Raw genomic sequence first — 22,760 nt, 5'->3', positions numbered from 1 at the left:
TGGGTTCATTTTGATTTTTTTCTCCTGTTTTATGATTTTTTTTTCTCTTCTTTCTTTCTTTTCATAAGGCTTCTGGGAATCATTTTTAGTGTTTATTTTGTTTTGTAGTTTTGTTTTTCGTTTTTCTTTATTTAGATCTGGCTTTGTTTTTATTTTTTTATTTGCTTTTTTCCTCCATATATATTTTGAGACCTGTTAGTGTTTTTGTAGATTTGACTTCATTTTTTTCCCGTTTTTCCTATTCGGTTTTTCTTTTTCATTCTTTCATATCTATACGTGTTTTTGCTTCATTTTGTTATGTGTTTTTTATTTTTTTTTTTTTCATTTTTCTAGATCTGTTAGTATTTTTTTTAGATTTAGCTTTTTTTTTTTTTTTTTTTTTTGGTTATTTCTTCATTAGGTCTTCGAAATAATCAAGTTTTAATTTTTTCTTTTTTTCTATTTTCGTCAATTTTTATTCGTTTATTGGTTATTACGTTGTCTAACACCTGTTTTTACTAATTATTACATGTTTTTATATTTGTTTGCAGGTTATATTAGTCGAGAATATTTAGACATTTATTTTTAGTGCGGGGTAACTCCTTTTAACGAGTTATTCTTTTTCACTGTCTACAGGTTTTTCATTCTATTCAACGGTAATTATCATGCAGCATAACACCTGTTTTTAACAAATTATTACATTTTTTTTTAACTCTCTGCAGGTTCTTCGTTCTGTTCCACGGTAGTTATCATGCAGCGTAACACCTGTTTTAACAAATTATTAAGTTTTTTTAACTCTCTGTAGGTTATTCGTTCTGTTCCACGGTAATTATCATGCAACGTAACACCTGTTTTTAATAAATTATTACGTTTTGTTTACAGCGTAACAACGGTGATGTTAAGATTTATTTCCAGTATTTACCACCGCCACATACTCGATAGTTTATTTTTTCCCTATAAATATATTGTTTTCCCTTTCACGTTCATTGTCTTCTGCTTTGTTTCTGTTTTTGTTGTGATACACTTATCGTCTATCCTCTCTGTTTCTTTTCTTTTCTTCAATTTTCAATAGTTAGTTTTTTTCTTTCCCTTTTCTGTTATCTCTGTTTTGGAGTTTTTTTACTCCTCCTGCATCAACTCTATCCACTTTCATCATTATTCTAAGGCACTCTTCTCTTACTTCTTCCATATTATTTCTAATTGTTCTTAAAATTGTATCTATTATATTATTATGCTTTTGTTACTGTATATATTGAATTGTAAATATATGTGTTCATTATTTTATGTTATTATGATTATATTTGTACTAATTCTATTTATTATATTAATTTGTCAACACTCTGTTCTATATCTAACATGATTTCTCATTTGGTAATGTAGTATTTTTCTTTTATTGTTACCATGTATTAAATAACTATTTATAATGAATTAGCAAGCCTTGACATTGCCCGGATTATTTAAGATTTATATTCTTTTATTTATTTAGTTTTGTCAACAGTATACTATCTTTATTATCATTTTCTACTCTTAAAACGATTTGTTCTTCATCTGATTTTACTAAAGGGTTTTCATTATATTTCTTTACTACCGTCTCTATTGTTGGTTTGCCAATTTAAGTTATTTTTATGTCGTTTTTTTTTTTCATTTCTTTTTCCTTTCTTAATCTTCATAAATCTTTTTAATAATTCAGTTGGCACTGAAGGGCATTGTTAAATCTTATTCTAGTTACTTCTAATGCATGATGTTAGCAATTAAAGACAAATACCTGAACCAAATTGTTTATATTTATCTATTTAATTTCCTCATCTATTTTTTAAAACTATTATTTATGCAATTGACTATTTTAAATAAGATTTTTGATATTTTATCCTTCTTATTTTTTCACATTCTATGTTCTCCTTAATTTGTCACTACTACAATCTCTGTTGCAATTGACTATTTTAAATAAGTTTTTGTTTTTAGTTTCTCAATATTTTCTTCAGTATTTTCACATTTTTCTTCTCTTGAATTGTTGCAGTCACTCTTTAGGAAAGAGTTGTTTCAGAGAATTGTCTTTCTTCTAAGGTATTTTTTTCTTAATTCTTTCATGTTACTTCTGAATGTTTTTAAAATTTTATGTATTATATTACTATGCTTTGTTAAGTGTTTATATTAAGTTATTAATATATATAGTCACTGTTTTATATAATTATAATTATATTTGTAATAAGTTTGTTAATATTATTGTAAAACATTGTTTAGTGTTTATATTACATAACTTATTGTTATTTGACTAAAAGTTAGATTTCCTTTATATTTCTTATATTAATCTGAATGACATAACATTCACGAACAAATATTAAAAACGACTCACAAAGGACCAAAAAAGAATAATTTCTCTTCAAACAAAATTTTATAGCATTGATACACTCAGAAACTCTTACAATAGTTGCTTACACGAAAAATAATAACAATAATAACAATTCTCTTTATTCTCGGCCCTCTTGAGCGAAATCAATGCTAGAAAAACTCCAAACATTAATAATAATTTGTTTTGAGAATCAAGCTGTATCATCTTTCGGATCACCTCCAAGCAGGTCATCATCATAAGAAACAGGTATCCTTAACCTATCACCGACAGACACTCGATTCTCTTCATCGTTTGACTGCTCGTTTTGATTCTGCACTTCCGACTGGACTTGTAGAGCATTTGAAACATTGGATGTTGTTCCGTTCATGGGTGCATCAGTAACGTTTTCAGACGAGCCATCTTTTCTTTGCCTTCTTGCTTGCTTCGAATATGGTAGCTTAAATTGCTTCTGCGGAAGGATAAATAAATTCAGAAAACAGAAACTATAAGGGAAATGAAATCATATCAGAAAGAAAGCAACCATTTAACTTGTGGCATCATATAACTTGATTTTCAGACGAGAAGCTAACTCCTAAAGAACGCAAGTTATCTTTAACGAATCTATAAACCAGCAGAAAGTGAGAGGCATTCTCATTGATCACAATTCAATTAACTATTTCCACATTTTATTTTTTTCACCAATACAGCCTAAATGCCGTCACTGTATCACATGGATATAAGCATTACCCGAACATTTTTCAGTAGCAAAACAACGACAAAAGAACAGTACAGACAAGAACATAGTAATCCATGCCCCTAGATACGCACATACAATTCATCAGACTAGATAAAGCAAGTTTATTCATGCACCTCAAATTCCTTTGCTTTATTCATCATCTCTTTGTACGCTTTTGGTTCTCGCGCTTTGACGATGCTCCATAATATGCCACCGCCTGTTCGAAATCGTCTGCCATCTGCAGTCATCTGACCACCACAAGCCTGGACTGCATCCACCTGAAATAATTTACACCAATGAAAAAACTATGCATCTAGATCTTTCAAAAAAAAAAAACTGGAGATCCCAACTACACTAAGTTTATGAGTGACAAAAGTATTATACTTCATCTGGCCTAAAAGTATTCAGTAACTCAACACTAGAAAATAGGAACAGCATATAATAAAAGTAGACAAGATGCTTCAATACAAATATGTTCCCTTCTAAGCACTGACATAATTAAAGAAAAGCGGACAACCACAAAAAGTGCTAAGCACCTGTTAGGCCTCCTATTACGTTAGTCTATGCTAGGAAGAGGGGCCGTGGGGGAAATCGCAGGAAACAGGGGAGGGAAGTGGAAATATGGAAAATTGGTGCTGATGTGTCAAGTTAGTTACGAGTTGTTAGCAAGGAGGTATTTAGACACTAGAGGAGGGGTGAGAGAGGTGTCTGTGAATTGAGTCATTTCTGTTAGCAGACCATTAGAGGCAGGGGAACCTCGAATTCCCCACTTGTTCTTTTCCTTTTCTATTTCCTTCTATATCTTCCCTGAGAAAGGAATCCTTCACTCAAGGAACATTAGTGAGATTAATAAAAGGAACTTGATCCATTTTCAAGCAATTTCTCTGGTTACTCTACTGTGGCATTACCCGAGAGTGCAGGAACCTAACAATTTGGTATCGAGCGGTTGATCCATGGCGGACGCTTCCAGCAAACGGCCACCGGCGGAGGAGATGTCTCGGCTCGAACAGCGAATGGATACGTTTTACGAGGCGCTACAGATTGTGGAAGCTATGACAGAGCCTCTCCCTAAACTCCAAGAAGACATGGCTGAGATTGGCGTCCAGATGGGAAAGGTACAGGGATTGGTATGACCGCTGGAGAATCTTCTGCTCCAGCGAAACCCACACCCTCCGCCACGGTTCGACGCTGGCCAGCAGCGATTCCCCGACCTTTGTTGGCCGGGCCCAAACATTTGGCCAATGTCGCCGCCTCTGCCTCCGCGCAATGAAGAACCCCGGCAATACGAGCGGGAATACCGGCAGAAGACGCCACCGCTTCTGAGAGGACGAGCCAAACACTGGGGACGGAGGCTAGAGATGCCATTACTCCAGGGAGAATACCCCCAAGGATGGGTGTTTAGGGCTGACCGGTACTTTGCTGTGAACGACGTGGAGGTGGAAGAGAAGGTGGTGGTGGCTTCGGTATGCATGGAGGGGAAAGTTTTGGGATGGTTCCAATGGGCAGACGTGCAAGAACCATTCAAATCTTGGCGTGAACTTCGCGCAGCTGTGCTGCGTCGTTTCGGTCGTGCCAGGGAAGTCGACCCGGTGGAGCAACTGATGCCTCTCAGGCAGCGCACCTCGGTGGCGGACTATCGGGACGAGTTAGAATCAACGGCGGCACAGATGCAGGGAGTCCCTGAAGCCATATTCAAAGGGGCTTTCCTTCATGGGCTCAGGGAGGATATTCGGGCTGAACTGAAAATGCACCGGCCCAATGGCTTGCACGAGATGATGGATCTGGCCCAGCAGGTGGAGAACCGCAATGAAGCTGTGGATGGCCCAGAGCCGAGTATTTAGGGCATTTTGGGGTAGCTTCTGAAGGCCTAAGCACAGGTTCCTTCCCACCAGAGGGCCCCCTTCGATCCAAACGTCAGCATGAGGCGGCGTTAGGGCAGGGAGCTCGGTTGGGTAGTGGAATAGGGTCGAATCCCCATTCCGGTGAGGTGGCGGCGTACCGGCAGCTCACTGAGGAAGAGATCCAGCATCGGAGGGCCTGAGGGCTCTGCTTCAAATGCGACGAGAAGTTCAGCCCGGGACACCGATGCAAGAACCGGCAGTTACAGGTTCTCATTCTGGCGGATGACGGAGACGAATCAGGGGAGGACAGTTAGGATGGCCAGGAGCCGCTGGCGGTGGAGGACAAAGGAAAGGAGGTCTCGAACGCAAAGGTGGATCTGTCCTTAAACTTGATGCGGGGGGTGTCCTCCTCCAACACTATGAAACTCCGGGAACGGATCGGTGGCCGGGAGGTCGTGGTGCTGATGGACAGCGGCGCCACCCACAACTTCATCTCGGAAAAGGTGGTACGCGAGCTGCACTTGCCAATGGACTCCATGGTAAGTCACAATATTTTGGTAGGCAATGGTTGAGCGTCAAGCAATCGGGTATTTGTTGGGAAGTTAGTGTCTGGATCCAAGGTCACTTGGTGGTGGAGGATTTCTTTTCCTTCGAGTTGGGTGGGGCTGATTTGGTCTTAGGGGTGTCGTGGCTCAGCACCCTAGGTGAGGTACGGGATGATTGGTCTAAGTTCTTAATGAAATTCCGAGCAAGGCCAACTTGGGTGGTTTGGCGAGGTGACCCAGTTTGTGTTATGCACCGATCAAGATGAGCTCCTTGGTTAGGACACTGTCGCCGGCCGGAGCAGGGGTGCTGGTTGAAGTTTGTGAACTCTCGATGCAACGGCCGGAAGAGGAGCACAGAGTGGTACCGGAGGAGGTGCGGATGGTGGTGGACAGTTTCGAGGAGGTGTTTGATAACCCCACGGGGCTGCCACCACACCGGGGACGGGATGATAAGCCTTCCGTGCGTTACACATATGCTCGAAGGAAGCGCAAGGGTTTACTCGGTGAAAGGCCAGAGGGGAAGGCTGAGTCAGCAAGTCAGCAAGTAGAAGGGAGGGCTAAGTCAGCAAGTCAGCAAGTAGTTAAGCAGTTGATAGTTAGTTAGGCTTTGGGATTGATGAGGGATTATGGGATAGTGTGTATAAATAAGACAGAGATAGAATAGGTGAGCATTATTCAGTTTGTAAAACTTCTGCAAGAAGATAGTCAGGGAGAGCAAGGGATCTCTCGAATATCCTCATACCTTTCATGTATCCAATTTCTATCATTAGTAATAATCAAGCTTCCTGTTAGTAATTCACTTTCGATTTGCCATTTCTTGTGGTAATTTGGCTTGGAGTTTATCACGGGATCATAGGATCATTCTGAAGGAGGGCACCAATCCGCCCAATGTTCGGCCTTACCGATTTCTGCAAATTCAGAAGGGAGAGATAGAACGGTTAGTGACAGACATGTTGGCTTCCGGTATATCATACGGCCAAGTAGCAGCCCTTACTCCAGTCCAGTCCTCTTAGTCAAGAAGAAAGACAGAAGCTGGCATTTCTGTGTAGATTATCGCATGCTGAACCAAGTCACGATCCCTGACAAGCTTCCGATTCCAATGATCGACGAATTGCTCGATGAACTCCACGGGGCGGTAGTATTTTCAAAATTGGACTTGCGAGTAGGGTACCACTAAATCAGGGTGCATGAGGCCGACATTGAGAAGACGGCTTTTCGTACGCATGAGGGCCACTATGAGTTTCTTGGCATGCCCTTCGGCTTGACGAACGCCCCGCCCACTTTCCAAGCCCTCATGATTAGAATCTTCCGTCAATATCTTCGGAAGTTTGTTGTGTTCTTCGACAACATTTTGGTGTACAGCCGCTCGTGGGAGGAACACCGCCAACACCTCTCCGTGGTCCTTCAAGTTTTGCAGCGCGAACAGTTATTTGCCAATAAAAAAAAATGTTGTTTTGGCCAACCCCAATTAGAATACTTGGGCCACATCATTTTAGCTCGTGGAGTGGCTGCCGACCCTTCCAAAATTCAAGCAATTGCCTCTTGGCCCAACGCCCAGGAGATGCGAGGATTCTTGGGGCTCACCGGTTACTACAGGCGGTTTGTCAAGGGCTATGGGACGATCGCACGGCCACTAACGGAGCTGCTTAAGAAGAAGGGATTTGTCTGGACGGAGGAAGCAGGCCGAGCATTTGACGAGCTCAAGTTGGCCATGACTTGAATTCCGGTTCTGGCCATGCCAGACTTCTCGAAGCAGTTCGTTGTCGAGACTGATGCTTCGGGCAGTGGGCTGGGGGCGGTGTTAATGCAAGAGGTCAGACCCATCACTTTTTTCAGTAAAGCTCTCACTCCTTCCCGATTGAAGTCTGTGTATGGGAGGGAACTCATGGGGGTGGTTCTAGCAGTTCAGAAATGGCAACATTATCTTTTAGGTCGTCACTTTGTGGTCCGCACTAACCAACAAAACTTGCGGTTCCTGATGAATCAGCACCAACTTCCTCCCTAGCAGCTTCGCCCGGGTGTATAAATTGTTGGGTTACAATTTAGAGGTGCAGTATAAGTTGGGGGCTTCCAACCGCGTCGCCGATGCACTGTCCCGCAGGGGAGACTGGGCTGAGGTTTCCCTCGCTGCTTTTACAATACCACACACGTGGGATTTTGCTGCCATATAGTTGGAGCAAAGTACAGAACCGGTTTAGGTGGCCATCATATCGAAACTTGAAAAAAGGGAGGTTGTGGAGGGGTATGCGCTGAAGAACGGACTGATGTTTTACAAAGATAGGCTGGTTTTGGTGGATAGCTCCCCTTGGATAGCTCGGCTTGTCCACGAGTTCCATGACTCGGTCATTGGTGGGCATTCGTGCTTTGTCCGCACCTACAAACGGCTGTCCGCGGTAGTTTTTTGGCGAGGTATAAAGCGCTATATCCGGGAGTATGTGGCTAATTGTGAGATATGCCAGAGAAACAAGACAGAGGCACTATCTCCAGCCGGCCTCTTGCAGCCCCTACCGATCCTCACCCAAGTTTGGGACGACGTTTCCATGGATTTTGTTAGGGGTCTTCCCAAGTCCGGAGGGTTTGACACCATTCTGGTAGTGGTGGACCGCTTGTCAAAGTACGCCCGTTTTTGTCCCTTGGCCCATCCATTCTCAGCCAAGTAGGTGGCCGCCTTATTCATTTTCGCCATTGTCAGGCTCCACGGAATTCCACGGTCCATTGTGAGTGATCAGGACGCCGTGTTCATGAGCGATTTTTGGCGAGAGCTGTTCAAGTTATAGGGCACTAAGCTGCACATGAGTTCGGCCTACCACCCCGAATTGGATGGGCAAACCGAGGTAGTAAATCGTTGCTTAGAAACATATTTGCGCTGTTTCGCAGGTGATAAGCCTAGGCAGTGGTCAGCATTCTTTCCGTGGGCGGAATATTGGTTTAACACGACCTTTAATGCTTCCACCAAGTTCACCCCCTTCCGCATTGTGTATGGTCGTGATCCCCCGGCTCTCAACCGTTTCCAAGACTCTCCTGGCACGGTTGCAGCGGTGGAGGACCAGATCACCCTGGGTAATGCCATGCTAGATCAAAAATCCCACTTGTTATTGGCTCAGCAACGCATGAAGAAGTTCATCGATAATCATAAGAGAGAGTTAAGCTTCGAGATAAGTGAGATGGTCATGCTCAAACTGCGGCCCTACAGGTTGAAATCCTTGGCTCGCTGCGTCAATGAGAAACTCATCTCGCGCTTCTATGGGCCCTTCAAAGTGCTAGAAAGCATTGGACCAATGGCGCTTGAGGCTGCCTGACAATACTCGCATACACCCGGTCTTCCACGTGTCTCAGCTGAAGTCCTTTAAGGGGGCTGCAGCTAAGGTCCAACCTCTCCCTGCTCAGTTGTCAGAAGATCTAGAGCTATGTGTCCTTCCAGCAGAAGTGTTGGCCTCTCGGGTGGTGATGGTGGGGGGTCGCGAGGAACCAGAGGTGTTGATTAAGTGGCAAGGCCTGCTGGATTGGGGATCCACTTGGGAGCCCGTTGCTGAGCTACGGGCGACAATATGATTCCTCTGAACGTTTGGGTCGTACTAACTTTATATGGTGGAAGGACAACGAACGGCGGCAAGAAAATAATGGCAAGAAAAAAGTCTAATAATTATACCAAACATGGGAATCTAAAAGATTCTCATCCCACCCCTGTGATTACCCCATAACAAACGCTCCCTAGGGCTATTTAATTAGCTCGTGCTTCATTTTCTGTGTTTTGGGACTGTCATTTGGAAAATGGGTGCTGATGTGTCAAGTTAGCAAGGAGGTATTTAGACACTAGAGGAGGGGTGAGAGAGGTGTCTGTGAATTGAGTCATTTCTGTTAGCAGACCATTGGAGGCAGGGGAACCTCGAATTCCCCACTTGTTCTTTTCCTTTTCTATTTCCTTATGTATCTTCCCTAAGAAAGGAATCCTTCTCTCAAGGAACTCGTTAGTGAGATTAATAAAAGGAAGTTGACCCATTTTCAAGCAATTTCTTTGGTTACTCTACTGTGGCATTACCCGAGTGTGCAGGAACCTAACAGCACCGCCAAATAAAACTCAATTAAGGAATATCAATATGGTATCAAAAAAACTTCTAAAACCCAATCATGAACCAATCATTAATCAAAAAATACTTTTTTTCTTTTCTTTCTCCCCATCTTTAACTTCCCAGAACTAGGTGTGATCTATAACTTTTCTACGGAATTGGCTAGTAAAGAAAATGATATCAACCCACAGAAACAGCAAACGGTGAAGATTCAGCCAGGGAACATCAGAGCTCATAGCACACGACTTGAAGGAGCAAATAGGTTTTGCTTCTACAAGATAAATCTGCAAGTGTTGGGAAAAATCATTGAACATCAGAAATTAGGAAAGCTGGACAGTTAATTTGAGTGGATAAGCATTTTCATCTCCTAGGCTGGTCCAACATCAAGCACAACCAGTTTGTCACCTTTAATTGGAAATTTGGAAGGGGTAAGTCAAACATATACCTCTCACCCGAACCAAAGAGAAAAAACGGAAAAGAGGAAGTTAAATGATGATCAAGGATCAGAGAGATGGATCAATTCGTAAAATCAACCTGATCAAAAGATGCAGTTCAAAGTCCACAGTCCATGCACCCGCTAAAAAGATCAGTTCAGCAATAATCGAAGGCTATTCAACAAGACATTGAAGTTGGAAAGGTGGGTAGACATTATCATCTTGAGAAAAGACACATTAACACATGACTACATCACATACATATGACAAGTCCCGATTCCAAAAAGAACCATCAAAATGTGTTATTTAAAGAACAAAACGAAAATGACAGCAACACAACCAGTAGCATTACATGTCGTATAAATCAAAAGGTGTATTTTGAGGACAGAATTTGATACCTCCTTGATGAGGTCACATAATGCAGAAATTCCCAAACATCCAACAGCAGTATAAACCATGTATGATTTCTTCTCTTTAAGTCGTCTGCATGTATCTAACACAAATCTGCAAAGGACCAAACTTAAAACGTGTCATACACAAGAAGAGCTCCTAAAACATTCTAATTAATGTAACTCCTCAAAACATGTGGAGATTCAATTGCACCATTTCTTAACTTTAGACCTTGAATGGACGACTTTAGTAATAAAAACCGAGCACTCAAATTTAATAATACAATCTAAGAGCTGACCTGTTTATGTCCGTGACATTGGGATCTGGGCCGCTCCTCTTTCGCTTGTTCTTCTTCTTGTTCGCCCTCCGCTTGCGATTTTTACTTTGGGATTCTTGATTATTTACATTGACTTCACCAGCATTGCTTTGACCCAAATCATTTCGCAAATTCTCCTCCACTAACTCCCCTTCTTCAACATCAACCATTTCAATGTCTTCATCATATTCAAAGTTATCCTCTTCGTTTAAGGCATCCAGTATACTTTCCCCCCCTTCCATCTGATTCAATAAGCAAATAACATCAGTTGCACCAATAAAATTCCCAGGTACCAAAAACCAAAAGAACGAAAAGATACAAACATCAACAAGTTTGATCAAATCTCTAGAAATTACCAAAATACATCAAGGAAGGTAAACATTCAGAGAAAATTGCAAAATAAGCAAAAGATTTAGCATTCAATAGGTTACAAAACTCACGATGAAATAACAGAAATTCGAACTACCTTTCAATAATATTCCAATTCACAACAAAAATTCGTGGTAGTTAATTTAGAGCAAATAGTAATAACGGTAAATGAAACAAATGACGACGAGAAAGAATTCCGAGTGCTCATTATCGGCGGCATACAAAACATCAACAAGATTAGGGAATCGATTGCCCCAAACTGACGAGCATGATTCAAAAATATCTTAGTATGATTTCTTGTATAATTTGGGAACTCGGAATATAAAACCCTAGTGTATATTGCCATATAAATTTAGATGAAACTGAAAATAAATACACATATCTATCAATTATCTTCGAGATGTATAGCGTAAATGTACAATGAGAGGGAGATCTAGCAAACCTAAAATGAAGTGATAAATTAATTGCATTACGAAGAGAAGGTAGAGAAAAACCCAAGACGCTGAGCTACGGGCGACAATATGATTCCTCTGCACGTTTGGGTCGTACTAACTTTATATGGTGGAAGGACAACGAACGGCGGCAAGAAAATAATGGCAAGAAAAAAGTCTAATAATTGTACCAAACATGGGAATCTAAAAGATTCTCATCCCACCCCTGTGATTACCCCATACCAAACGCTCCCTAGGGTGCTGTTTAATTAGCTCGTGCTTCATTTTCTGTGTTTTGGGACTGTCGTTTGGAAAATGGGTGCTAATGTGTCAAGTTAACAAGGAGGTATTTAGACACTAGAGAGGGGTGAGAGAGGTGTCTGTGAATTGAGTCATTTCTGTTAGTAGACCATTGGAGGCAGGGGAACCTCAAATTCCCCACTTGTTCTTTTCCTTTTCTATTTCCTTCTGTATCTTCCCTAAGAAAGGAATCCTTTTCTCAGGGAACTCGTTAGTGAGATTAATAAAAGGAAGTTGACCCATTTTCAAGTAATTTCTTTGGTTACTCCACTGTGGCATTACTCGAATGTGCAGGAACCTAACAACACCGCCAAATAAAACTCAATTAAGGAATATCAATACAGTATCAAAAAAACTTCTAAAACCCAATCATTCAGAAAGTACTTTTTTTCTTTTCTTTCTCCCCATCTTTAACTTCCCAGAACTAGATGTGATCCATAACTCATCTGATAAGGTAGGAGGCAACGGCTGGCCTGAACCGGCGAGTCCCCTAAAGGGCTTCAACTGAGAAACGTGGAACACCGGGTGGATCTTGGCTGTCGGGGGTAACTTAATGCGGTAGGTGACCGGGCCAACTCTATCCATCACTGGGAACAGGCCGTAGAAGCGTGGACTTAGTTTCTCATTTGCTCGACGGGCTAAAGACTTCATGAAATAAGGGCGTAGCCGCAACAACACAAGATCCCCAATGGTAAAAGTGACGTCCCGACGGTGTCGATCTGCATAACGCTTCATTTGTTGCTGGGCCAACGCAAGGTGATCTTTTAGGAGGTCCAACGTCTGGTTACGGATCTGCAGCTGCTCTTCAACCCCTTGCACCACCGTAGAGCCCTCTTGGTAACGGTGTAGAGTAGGTGGGTGCCGCCCATACACCACGAAGGGGTGTACTTTGTTGAAGCGCTATACGTTGTGTTGAACCAATATTCGGCCCAGGGAAGGAAAAACTGCTACTGTCGCGGTTTGTCATTAGCGAAACACCTCAGGTACGACTCCAGGCAGCAATTGGTGACCTCCGTTTGTCCATCGGACTGCAGATGATAGGCAGAGCTAGTATGTAGTTTGTACCCTGTAACCGAAATATTTCCTGCCAGAATAAGCTCATAAAAAGTAGGTCGCGATCGCTTACGATAGATGTGGGTACTCCATGCAAGCGGATGATCTCCTTGACAAAAAGCTCGGCAACCTGCTTAGTTGTGAACGGGTGTGCGAGGGCGCAGAAGTGAGCGTATTTAGACAGGCAGTCCACGCCTACTAGGATAGTGTCAAACCCCCTTGACTTGGTTAGGCCACTAATAAAGTCCATGGATATATCCTCCCAGATTTGCTGCGGCACAGGCAATGGGTTTAGCAACCCGGCCGGAGAGAGAGCGTCCGTCTTGCATTGCTGGCAGGTTACACACTGTGCAACATAATCCCGAACCTCCTTTTTCATGCCCTTCCAAAAGACTACTCCTGCCAGGTGCTTGTAGGTGCGGAGGAACCCCGAGTGTCCCCCAATGACTGAATCATGGTGTTCATGGAGGAGCCGAGGCACCCATGAAGAGGAAGCAGGGATAACAAGCTGAGTTTTAAACAGAAGCAAGTCGTTCTGGACGCTGTAACCAGGGACTGCCCCCGTGTCCGAGCGCAGCTTGGCCATCACAGCTGCACAATGAGGATCCTTAAGTTGTTCCATGCGAATGGCATCGATGTCCAACTGTTGAGGAATGGATAACGCGCTGAGAACAGTTAGGTCGACCTCTTCCCATCGAGACAGAGCATCAGCGACTCGATTAGCTGCCCCAGGTTTGTATTGAACCTCGAAATCATATCTGAAGAGCTTGGTGACCAACCGAAGCTGATCGTCGGGCAAGACGCGCTGGTCCATGAGATGGCGAAGGCTCTGTTGATTGGTCCAGATAATGAAATGTCGTCCTAGGAGGTAGTGTCGCCACTTTTGAACCGCGAGGACAATGGCTAGCAACTCCCGCTCATACAGATTTCCAACGGGCAGAGGGGGATAGCCCTTTGCTGAAATAGGCTATAGGTCGACCCTCTTGCATAAGCACTGCCCCCACTCCACTTCCAGATGCGTCTGTCTCCAAAACAAAGTTCTTTCCAAAATCTGGCAAAGCTAAAACCAGGAGGTTTGCCATCAAGGCCTTCAGCTGCTAGAATGCTTCCTCGGCAAGTAGAGTCCACTGGTAAGCTCCTTTTTTTTGTCAATGGTCGAGCGAGCACGCCATAACCGTCCACGAATCGGCAGTAATAGCCGGTCAACCCCAGAAATCCGCGAAGCTCTCGAACTAACCGTGGGGTCGGGCAGGAAGTAATGGCGTGTGCCTTTGAAGGGTCAGCCGAAACTCCCTCGTTAAAGATAACGTGGCCAAGGTAATCTACTTGGGCACTTCCGAAGGTGCACTTCTTGTGATTGGCATAGAGCCGTTCTCCCTGCAACACCTGTAGGACCAGCTCCAAGTGCCAAATGTGCTCCGCCTGGGTTCTACTGTAAATAAGAATATCGTCAAAGAAAACTAATACAAATTTACGCAGAAAAGGTCGGAATATCGTGTTCATCAGGGATTGAAACGTGGCGGGGGCGTTGATGAGCCCAAAGGGCATAACGAGGAACTCGTAGTGCCCTTCGTGGGTCCAAAACGCAGTCTTCTCCACATCTTCTTCCCGCACTCTGATCTGGTGGTACCCCGCGCGAAGGTCAAGCTTGGAGAAGACGCAAGCCCTATGAAGTTCGTCCAGCAGCTCATTGATTATAGGGATGGGGTACTTATCTGGAACTCTCAGCTGATTCAATACCCGGTAGTCCACGCAGAACCTCCAACTGCCGTCCTTTTTTTTAACCAGCAGAACAGGTCTCGAGAACGGGCTGGTACTCGGCCGAATTACCCCGACACAAGCATTTCGCCCACCAGTCGCTCGATTTCTTCCTTTTGGTAGTGGGGGTACCTAGGGGTGGCAATTCGTGTCACGTGTCGTGTTTTGATCTTTTTTTTTTAATTTACAGTCAACCCGAACACGACCCGTGACACGAAATTTTTTAAAAATCGCAACACGAACACGACACGACCACTTTACGAGTTGACACGACACGACCCGAAAATGACCCGTAACACAAAATTGACCCGTGAACCCGAAATTAACACGAAAATTGTATACTTTTATTTAGTTATTTACATATTAGAAATAACTTAAAATTCATAACACACTAAATTACAATAACATCCATTGAAATTAAGCAAATAATAGTATAAGATTTTGAGTATAACCATGATATCACAAGTTCATAATAAAATTTAAAATATGAAATGAAAAATATGTATTTTTTAGTTTTTTACGAGTTTCGTGTCATGTTCGGGTTAGGCGGGTCCAACCCGAAATTGACCCGTATTTTTCGTATCAATTTCAGGTCGACCCAATTCTGACCCGAACCTCTTTTTTCTCAACCCTAACCCATAAAATTCGTGTCGTTTTCGAGTCGTGTTGTCGTGTCGTAACCCATATTGCCGGCCTTAGGGGTACCTATAGGGCCGAATATTAGGGGGGGAAGCTCCCGCTCGCAACACGATATGGTGATCACATGCTCGGCGCGGTGGAAGGCCCTCGGGCAGCTCAAAAACCGACTGGAATTGATCAAGAACTTCAGCCAACTCTGGCGGAGCTAGATCGGCCAAGAGGTCTCGTTCCTCGTTGGACACCAACCTAATTTCGAGTAATACCCCAGACTGTTCACAGAGTAAGGATCGAAAAATAGAGCGTACCCCAACCTTAGTGCAGCAAAGTGCGGGATCGCCTTGTAGGCATACCCATTGACCTCCCTCCCTAAACTTCAACGTGAAGCGAGTCCAATCAGCCCTAACCTCCCCTAGTGTTCGGAGCCACGTGACTCCGAGCACTAGGTCCATGTTTCCCAAATCGAAGGAAAAGAAATTCTCAACCACTTTACGTCCCTGAATCATTACTTGCACCGCTCGGCAAACTCCCTCTTGTCGAAAAATCATTCCATTTCCGACCTGAATCTGGTGTCGGACCGTCAAATCCCGTGGTAAGTCCATTTCCTTCACCAGCGAGGATGAGATAAAACTGTGCGACGCGCCGCTATCCACGAGAATGACGACCTCCCGTCCCTGGACTGTTCCCTTAACCTTCATCGTCTTCGCCGACAAGCACCCGTTGACAGAGTTGAGCGACAGAGCGGCCATTTCCACAGCCACCGAGCCCACTGGATCGTGCACCTCTTCTAAAGCTGGCTCCTCTTGTCCTTCCCCCTCAGAGTCATCGTCCGCTAGCATCAACACTTGTAGAGTACGACTCTTGCAACGGTGTCCTGGGCTGTATTTCTCGTCGCACCTGAAGCAGAGTCCACGTGCCTTGCGTTGCTGAACCTCGTCGAAGGTCAAACGTCGGAATCCAGTTTCACCGCCGGTGATGTGTGGAGTTTTCGTGGCCGCCGCCGTGAACCCCTTTTGGTGGGTGTTTGGTCTCGACTAGATTAGGATTGAAGGGAGTTGTCTCTTGAATCTAGGGCATGGTATGGGCTGTAAGGGTTTGTACCGGGTCGTCCCAGATATTCGGGTCTGGGGACCTGCCCAACTTTGCTCCTCCTTACTCGATCTACTGCATCCAAACGGTCCTCCACTTGTTGGGCCAGGTCCATTGCTTCCAGCAAGTTAATGGGCCGATGCATCCTCACCTCTGCCCGGATGTCCTCACGTAACCCATTCAGGAAAGCCCCTTTGAAGATGGGCTCAAACACACCTCTCATGGAGGCAGCGAGTGCCTCAAACGTATCTCGGTATTCTGCTACTCCTCCGGTTTGCCGGAGTGCCATCAACCTCTCCGTTGGGTCACCTTCACGGGCGTGACTGAAACGCTGGATGATGGCCGTCCGAAGTTCCCTCCAACTAGTAAAAGGCTCCTGAGCATCCACCCACTGGAACCATCCCAGGGCCCTTCCTTCCATGCACACAGATGCAGCCAAGATCCGTTCCTCGTCCTCAATGGCATTCACAACAAAGTAGCGCTCAGCTCGAAAGACCCAACCGTGAGGGTCTTCTCCTTGGAAGACTGGAAGTTCTAGCTTCTTCCCGCGGAAATCTCTGCGTCCCCTCAGTCGTCCCGGCCAGACCTGCCGTGGTGCCCCCACCCCTTCCCGTCGTCGGAACGAAATGCCTTCTCGTGGAGCCACTCAGCCTCTTTCTGGTTCCCGCCTCGGTGGTGTCCAATCTGGGCTCCCGTCTAGAAGTCGAGCCTACCTTTGCAACAACTCCTCGATTCGTTGCATCTGCAACAACTCCTCGATTCGTTGCATCGATCCTTGCAACTCCCCTACCCTAGTTCCCAGCCGTGTGACGTCCTCCTGCAGCTGGGGAACGCGATTAGTCGTGGCTCCAACTATTTCAAGAGTGTCCTAGATGTCTTCCATCTGCTGCTCCACCGCGGAGACTCGATCTGCCGTGCGCGGGTCGTGGGAGGCGATCACCATAGAATCGGTGGCTCTGATACCAACTGTTAGAACACCAGAAACTTCTGGGCTATTTCTTGTTATTGAATTCGATCAAATCAAGGGAAATACAAAATAAGGAAATACATATAGGAGGAATTCGAGGTTCCTCTGCCTCCCAACTAAGACTCAGCAACAAATTGTCAATATCCCTCTCTACCCCTAACTCTCCTATATATTCGTTCGCCTCCCCATCAATCCCCATGCGAAACTAACTCGTAACGGGCAGTAGGGCTCGTAACGAATCCCCATGCACTGCCAGGTCACTCAACCTCCCCTTGAGAATTGGATATTCCCTTCTTACCCCTCCTAGAGTAAACGAACTTGACAGGAGGGACTCGGGCCCTTACAGGGTTGATATCATTTTCTTTACTAGCCAATTCAATAGAAAAGTTATAGATCACACCTAGTTCTGGGAAGTTAAAGATGGGGAGAAAGAAAAGAAAAAAAGTACTCTCTGATTAATGATTGGTTCATGATTGGGTTTTAGAAGTTTTTTTGATACCGTATTGATATTCCTTAATTGAGTTTTATTTGGCAGTGCTATTAAGTTCCTGCACACTCGGGTAATGCCACAGTAGAGTAACCAAAGAAATTGCTTGAAAATTGGTCAACTTCCTTTTATTAATCTCACTAACGAGTTCCCTGAGAGGACTCCAAAGATGCCATCAAAAGATCTAAATATTAGACAATGTACTCAAGTTTGTAAATATAGCACCAAAATCTTCAACCACTCATTCCAAAAGAGATAGAAGAAAATCTAACTTAAATTCATCATCCAACGTGAAGAAATAGTTGGTGTAGTCATGGTTTTGGACAAGAAGTTTTCCGACTCGTACTCGTGCATTTGTTAGTCCTTCTACCTTCTTCACTTCATCAAACACCTGCATCCTCCTTGCAGCACTATCAGCCTCGTATTGAAAATAATTAGCAAGCCTATCAATATTCTCACCAGCCATAGCATACATATCAAAAAACTTATGTACTGTCTCAGTTAAAACATCAACCAATACATCTCCACATTGAGATCTCTCTCTTTTTCGTTCCTGATGCTAATGGTTTTGAAGTTGTTTGTATGCTAGGACCACCAATACTTGCAGTATCCATGTTCTCATCAGACATAAGCAAGGGATCATAATCAAGATCATTTTCTGTTTCTTTATCAATGTCATCAACCATATCAGTCAATCCTATTGCACTTTGTCCATTAGCACAATCCTTTCCAAACACTAGTCCTAACTCGTCATAATACGGAAATGGCTTGTTTCTTAAGCCTTTCGCAATTAGGTGACTGTAATAGATATGGAATGTAAATTAAACAATAAAAGAGCCTAATAATACTGAAACTTGAAATTTAACCGGATAAAAAAATACTAACCTTAACCCACTCATCAAACACATCTTTCTCAACTACAACGCATTTATCCTTATCATTCCAACCAAAGCCACTATCGGCAGGGCCCAACCATAAGCATAAGCATACGTCTCATATTTCAATAGTGCTAGCTTTGAACCATAAGCATACTTCTCATGTTCTGTTGATTAATTTTCATTTGGTTTTTAAACCTTTTGCTTTGTAGCTACTAGCTTGTTCTTCAATAGAATCCCATTTACCAATAAAACAAGTTGATAATTAACAGAAAAAAAATTAATAAAAAGAACATGCACACTCCAAAATCTTAGAAAACACATCGACTTATCATAAAAATACATTAGGCGTGAGAAATTGACCATGTGTCAACAGCTAGATTAATATCCTTAATATATATATATATATATATGTTTACGTATATGTAACATCTAGAATATCCATGTAGCATTAAAAGTAGTACTTTTATTTTAATCCAATAGCTATCTCCAGATTCCCGGAATTCCTTAAAAGAAAGAAAAACCCATCGCCAGACTTTTTAGTCGTGGAGGTAAAGAGAAATAGCCAGGGACAAAAAATCGATGGGGAGGAAAACAAAAAAGGATTGTGTTGATTTTCAAGTTCTGGTTCAAACCCAGATGCGCCGATGGGGAGAAATAGCAATCTATGCAATCGATGGGGAGAAATAGCAAGGGACAAAAAAGGATGAAAAAATCATGGCCGTTCTGGTTCAAACCCAGATGCAATTTAACAGAAAAAATTTTCAAGTTCTGGTTCAAACCCAGATGCGCGGATGCCGACGACGTTCTGGTTCAATCCCAGTGAGATTTTCAAGTTCAAATAAAAAATTAACACAAATCGGAAAGTTCAGGTCAAAAAATTTTCACAGAAAAAGGAGAAAAAAAGGAATCATACTCTGGTGGTGGCGACAGAGAAAAGTCTGGCAATGGCGTGGTTGATCAGAAGGCGGCGACGGCGTCCTAGATGGAAGCGGTGTTGGGTCTGGACGAGAGAGAGACTGGGTCTGGACGAGAGAGAGGTTGGGTCTGGACAAGAGGGAGAGACGGGTGAGATGGGTGGGTGAGAGAAATGGTAGGGCAAATTGTTTCCCGTAAATATTACTTTCCTGGGAAAGTAAATAACACCCTATTGGGTGGGTTTAGAATTACTCCAAAATGTGGTAATGTAAAACCCATAAGCTTCACTTTTCTAGGTTTTAAAAAAGTCTAATAATTGTACCAAACATGGGAATCTAAAAGATTCTCATTCCCACCCCTGTGATTACCCCATACCAAACGCTCCCTATATGTCACTATTACAAAGGCTTATTTTTGAAACATCAATATTTTATTCCACATGAACATTGATTTACGACTATATAAGAATACAAAAATTAAAATGTCTTAGGACATTTGTTCTACAAATTTGTATGGTTTGATTATTTTATTTATTTTTTATCTTGATAGTAAACTATGGTTTTAAAATGAATATCAGATAAGGGCTATCTGTCTGTTGAAACTCCAACGATCAACTGTTGGAGAGATCATCAAAGGTTGCGCACGTGAGTCAGTACCTATTGTAACGGCCATCTCTCTGGCGGAACTTGGATGAGTTGTTGAAATACTTACATGATTAGTGAGAATTCAAAAAAAAAAAAAATGATAAAACACAAAAGGAAACACCAAATTAGTTTCATGGTCAATAAGACCCAATCTATTTTCATGAATATGTGATCAAGGTTGCAAGAAAGAGAAACAATCCATCTAATCCCCTCATGCCCATACTCATCTATAAGGCCAAAAACAACAAAGTGGCAATGTGATAAAAGATGAAAACAACCTATGTCAACTGATACACAAGATGAGTTACCCTTTGAAAACATATTTGATTTCCCTCCCACCTCAAACAGATCCCAATCTTTCCAAAGAGCAAGTGTAGCTCAGCGCAAAATCCTACTGAATCCACACCAAACACAATAAGCCAATCCTTAGGCCCTAGTTTACCCTCAAGATGCCAATTTTGGCAGGCCAAGGTAAGGATAAAAAACAAAATTGTGTATTTAGTCACTTCATCCATTAGAGGAACAAAACAAGAGGGCAAACAAAAAGAGAGAAGTATGAGTAATGAGTTTCAGACCCAAAAAAAAAAAGTATGGGTGCATGAAGACCAACGACTAAGATCTCGATGATTTGTTCTCCTCACTTACACAGAAAAAGAACTTTCTCTCTCTAGTCTCTTTGAGAAAAGAACTTTCACTCTTTTCCCCGTTGTCCTCCATATAATAGGAGAAGAGATAAAAAAAAAAAAAAAAAAATAGCAAGAGAGAAAGTATTTAATCTAGAGAAAGAGTATACAATAGAGAAAGCGAGTGAGTTGGAGTGATACAAGGCTCGTAGAGCAGATTGTGGTGTAGTTACCCTGAGGTGTTGCCAAAGGCAAGGCTTGTCAACTCTGAAGCAAAACTATTGATTTTATTTTATTCTTTATTTCTTTATATATATATATTGTTTTAAAAAGAGTACGCTTCTACCCTTGGAGAGATGGGAAAATTAAGATGTCATAAGGGATTCTTTTTAAATCCGAAAAAATAGGATTCAATCTCACTAGTAATTAATTATTATGAAAGCTCCAACTAGAAATAACAAACACCAAATTCATAACAACCTGAACAGAAAGAAAACAATATATACAAACGGGAATCTCTTTTCTTTCTTCCCCTACCTTAAAAAATACAGGACTAACAAACATCTAGTAGTAAACAACTCTAAATTTTCTATCGAGGTCCTTCCTAACTAACATTCACACTCAATTTGAAAACCAAGAAAGTTGACCTTAACAATTAAAACGTACTTAAGTGTTACTCCCTTTTCAGTTTTCTCCATGACTTAGCAATGACAATGTCAACATAGTTACCTGCTGTATTCTATTAGTTGAGGTTTTCACTTGAAAATGATGATACAAATGAATTATCATACTGCATACTTTATCTGTTAGCTGATGAATTCACTCGACTCCATATGTTTTTTTTCCTAATGCTATGTCATTGGTGTTGAGCAACACAGTGATGAAAATTGATCACTGTTCTTGTTCACTGTGATGAATACTTGCTACTAGGTGAAACGTTTCTCTTATATTTCAGTCCTCTATGTTGAACTAGTAGCTTTGCTATGACTGGACAGCCTGAAGGACCAGTGAGACATGAAGCCTCATTATGGTCAATGACAAAACCTGGACATTTGTTTAATCAAGACTAAGATTCAAAGTGTAAAAAAAAAAACAGAGAGAGAGAAAGAAAGAAACAGAACGAATTCAGAATAGTCACAAAAATCAGGGTAATATAAGTAAAGATGGAAGCAAGAGTATACCTATGTTTCCGGTCAAACCAAATTCATAACCTAGAGGAATTTAGAAAATTCCGGTCAAAACAACCCAAATACAGAGCAGAGAAAAAAAAAACAAAAAAAAAAGGGCCAAAATCTTCCAAATCGTGAGAAAACATAACTAAATCGAGACAAACGAAGATCAAACCAAATTCATAACCGAGAGTCATTCTTCAAATTCCGGTCAAAACATCCCAAATACAGAGCAGAGAAAAAAAAAAGGCCAAAATCCATCAATCTAGAGAAAACATAACCAAATCGAGATCATTACGAAGATCAATCATGTACTTACAGAGGCTATTGATCTAATGAGCTCCAACCGGCAATCCCACAATCCAACGACGAAATCAGAAAACCCTAACGAGAAGAAACCCAATCTCACCGAGAGAACAGAGAGAGAGGAGAGAGTCCGCCAATCCGACAATCGTAAGAGCAACTCGGAAACGGAGAGAGGGAGACCGAGAGAACAGAGAGAGAGGAGAGAGTCCGCCAATCCGACAATCGTAGGAGCAACTCGGAAACGGAGAGAGGGAGACCGAGAGAACAGTGAGAGAGAAGAGAGAGAAACGGAGAGAGAGAGCACGAAAGAGCCAAAGAAATCTGAGAGAGGAGAGAAGGAGGACCGCGAAGAGCAACAAAATTTTGGGAACGGGATTCTTTTCATTCAGCAAGGGTAATATGGGTAATAATGAAAATTTTATTAATGTGGCACAAAAGATTGCCGCACAAGGGCTGATTCTGGCTCCAAATTCTTAAAAAAATTAAACGTACCCTATG

At 42.5% G+C, this 22,760-nt stretch overlaps 2 protein-coding genes across 2 annotated transcripts; both read right to left on the bottom strand.

Annotated features, from left to right (window-relative positions):
- Positions 1–2,345: 2,345 nt before the first annotated feature.
- LOC21404772 lies at positions 2,346–22,565 on the bottom strand. Its single transcript, XM_010111743.2, has 5 exons — positions 22,276–22,565; positions 10,620–10,879; positions 10,330–10,435; positions 3,179–3,322; positions 2,346–2,777 (listed from the first exon to the last, which is right to left on the bottom strand). Exons 2-5 carry the CDS (start codon positions 10,877–10,879, stop codon positions 2,520–2,522), a joined length of 768 nt encoding a protein of 255 aa, XP_010110045.1. The 5' UTR covers positions 22,276–22,565; the 3' UTR covers positions 2,346–2,519.
- LOC112094195 lies at positions 13,694–16,694 on the bottom strand. Its single transcript, XM_024174520.1, has 4 exons — positions 16,317–16,694; positions 15,538–16,218; positions 15,254–15,456; positions 13,694–14,555 (listed from the first exon to the last, which is right to left on the bottom strand). The coding sequence occupies exons 1-4, from the start codon at positions 16,692–16,694 to the stop codon at positions 13,694–13,696; spliced, it is 2,124 nt and encodes a 707-aa protein (XP_024030288.1).
- Positions 22,566–22,760: the final 195 nt, after the last annotated feature.

Source organism: Morus notabilis, unplaced genomic scaffold (genome assembly GCF_000414095.1).
Source record: "Morus notabilis unplaced genomic scaffold, ASM41409v2 Scaffold535, whole genome shotgun sequence".
Taxonomy (NCBI): domain Eukaryota; kingdom Viridiplantae; phylum Streptophyta; class Magnoliopsida; order Rosales; family Moraceae; genus Morus; species Morus notabilis.
The sequence above is the reverse complement of the archived record's forward strand: the minus strand, read 5'-3'. Positions and strand labels throughout refer to the sequence as shown.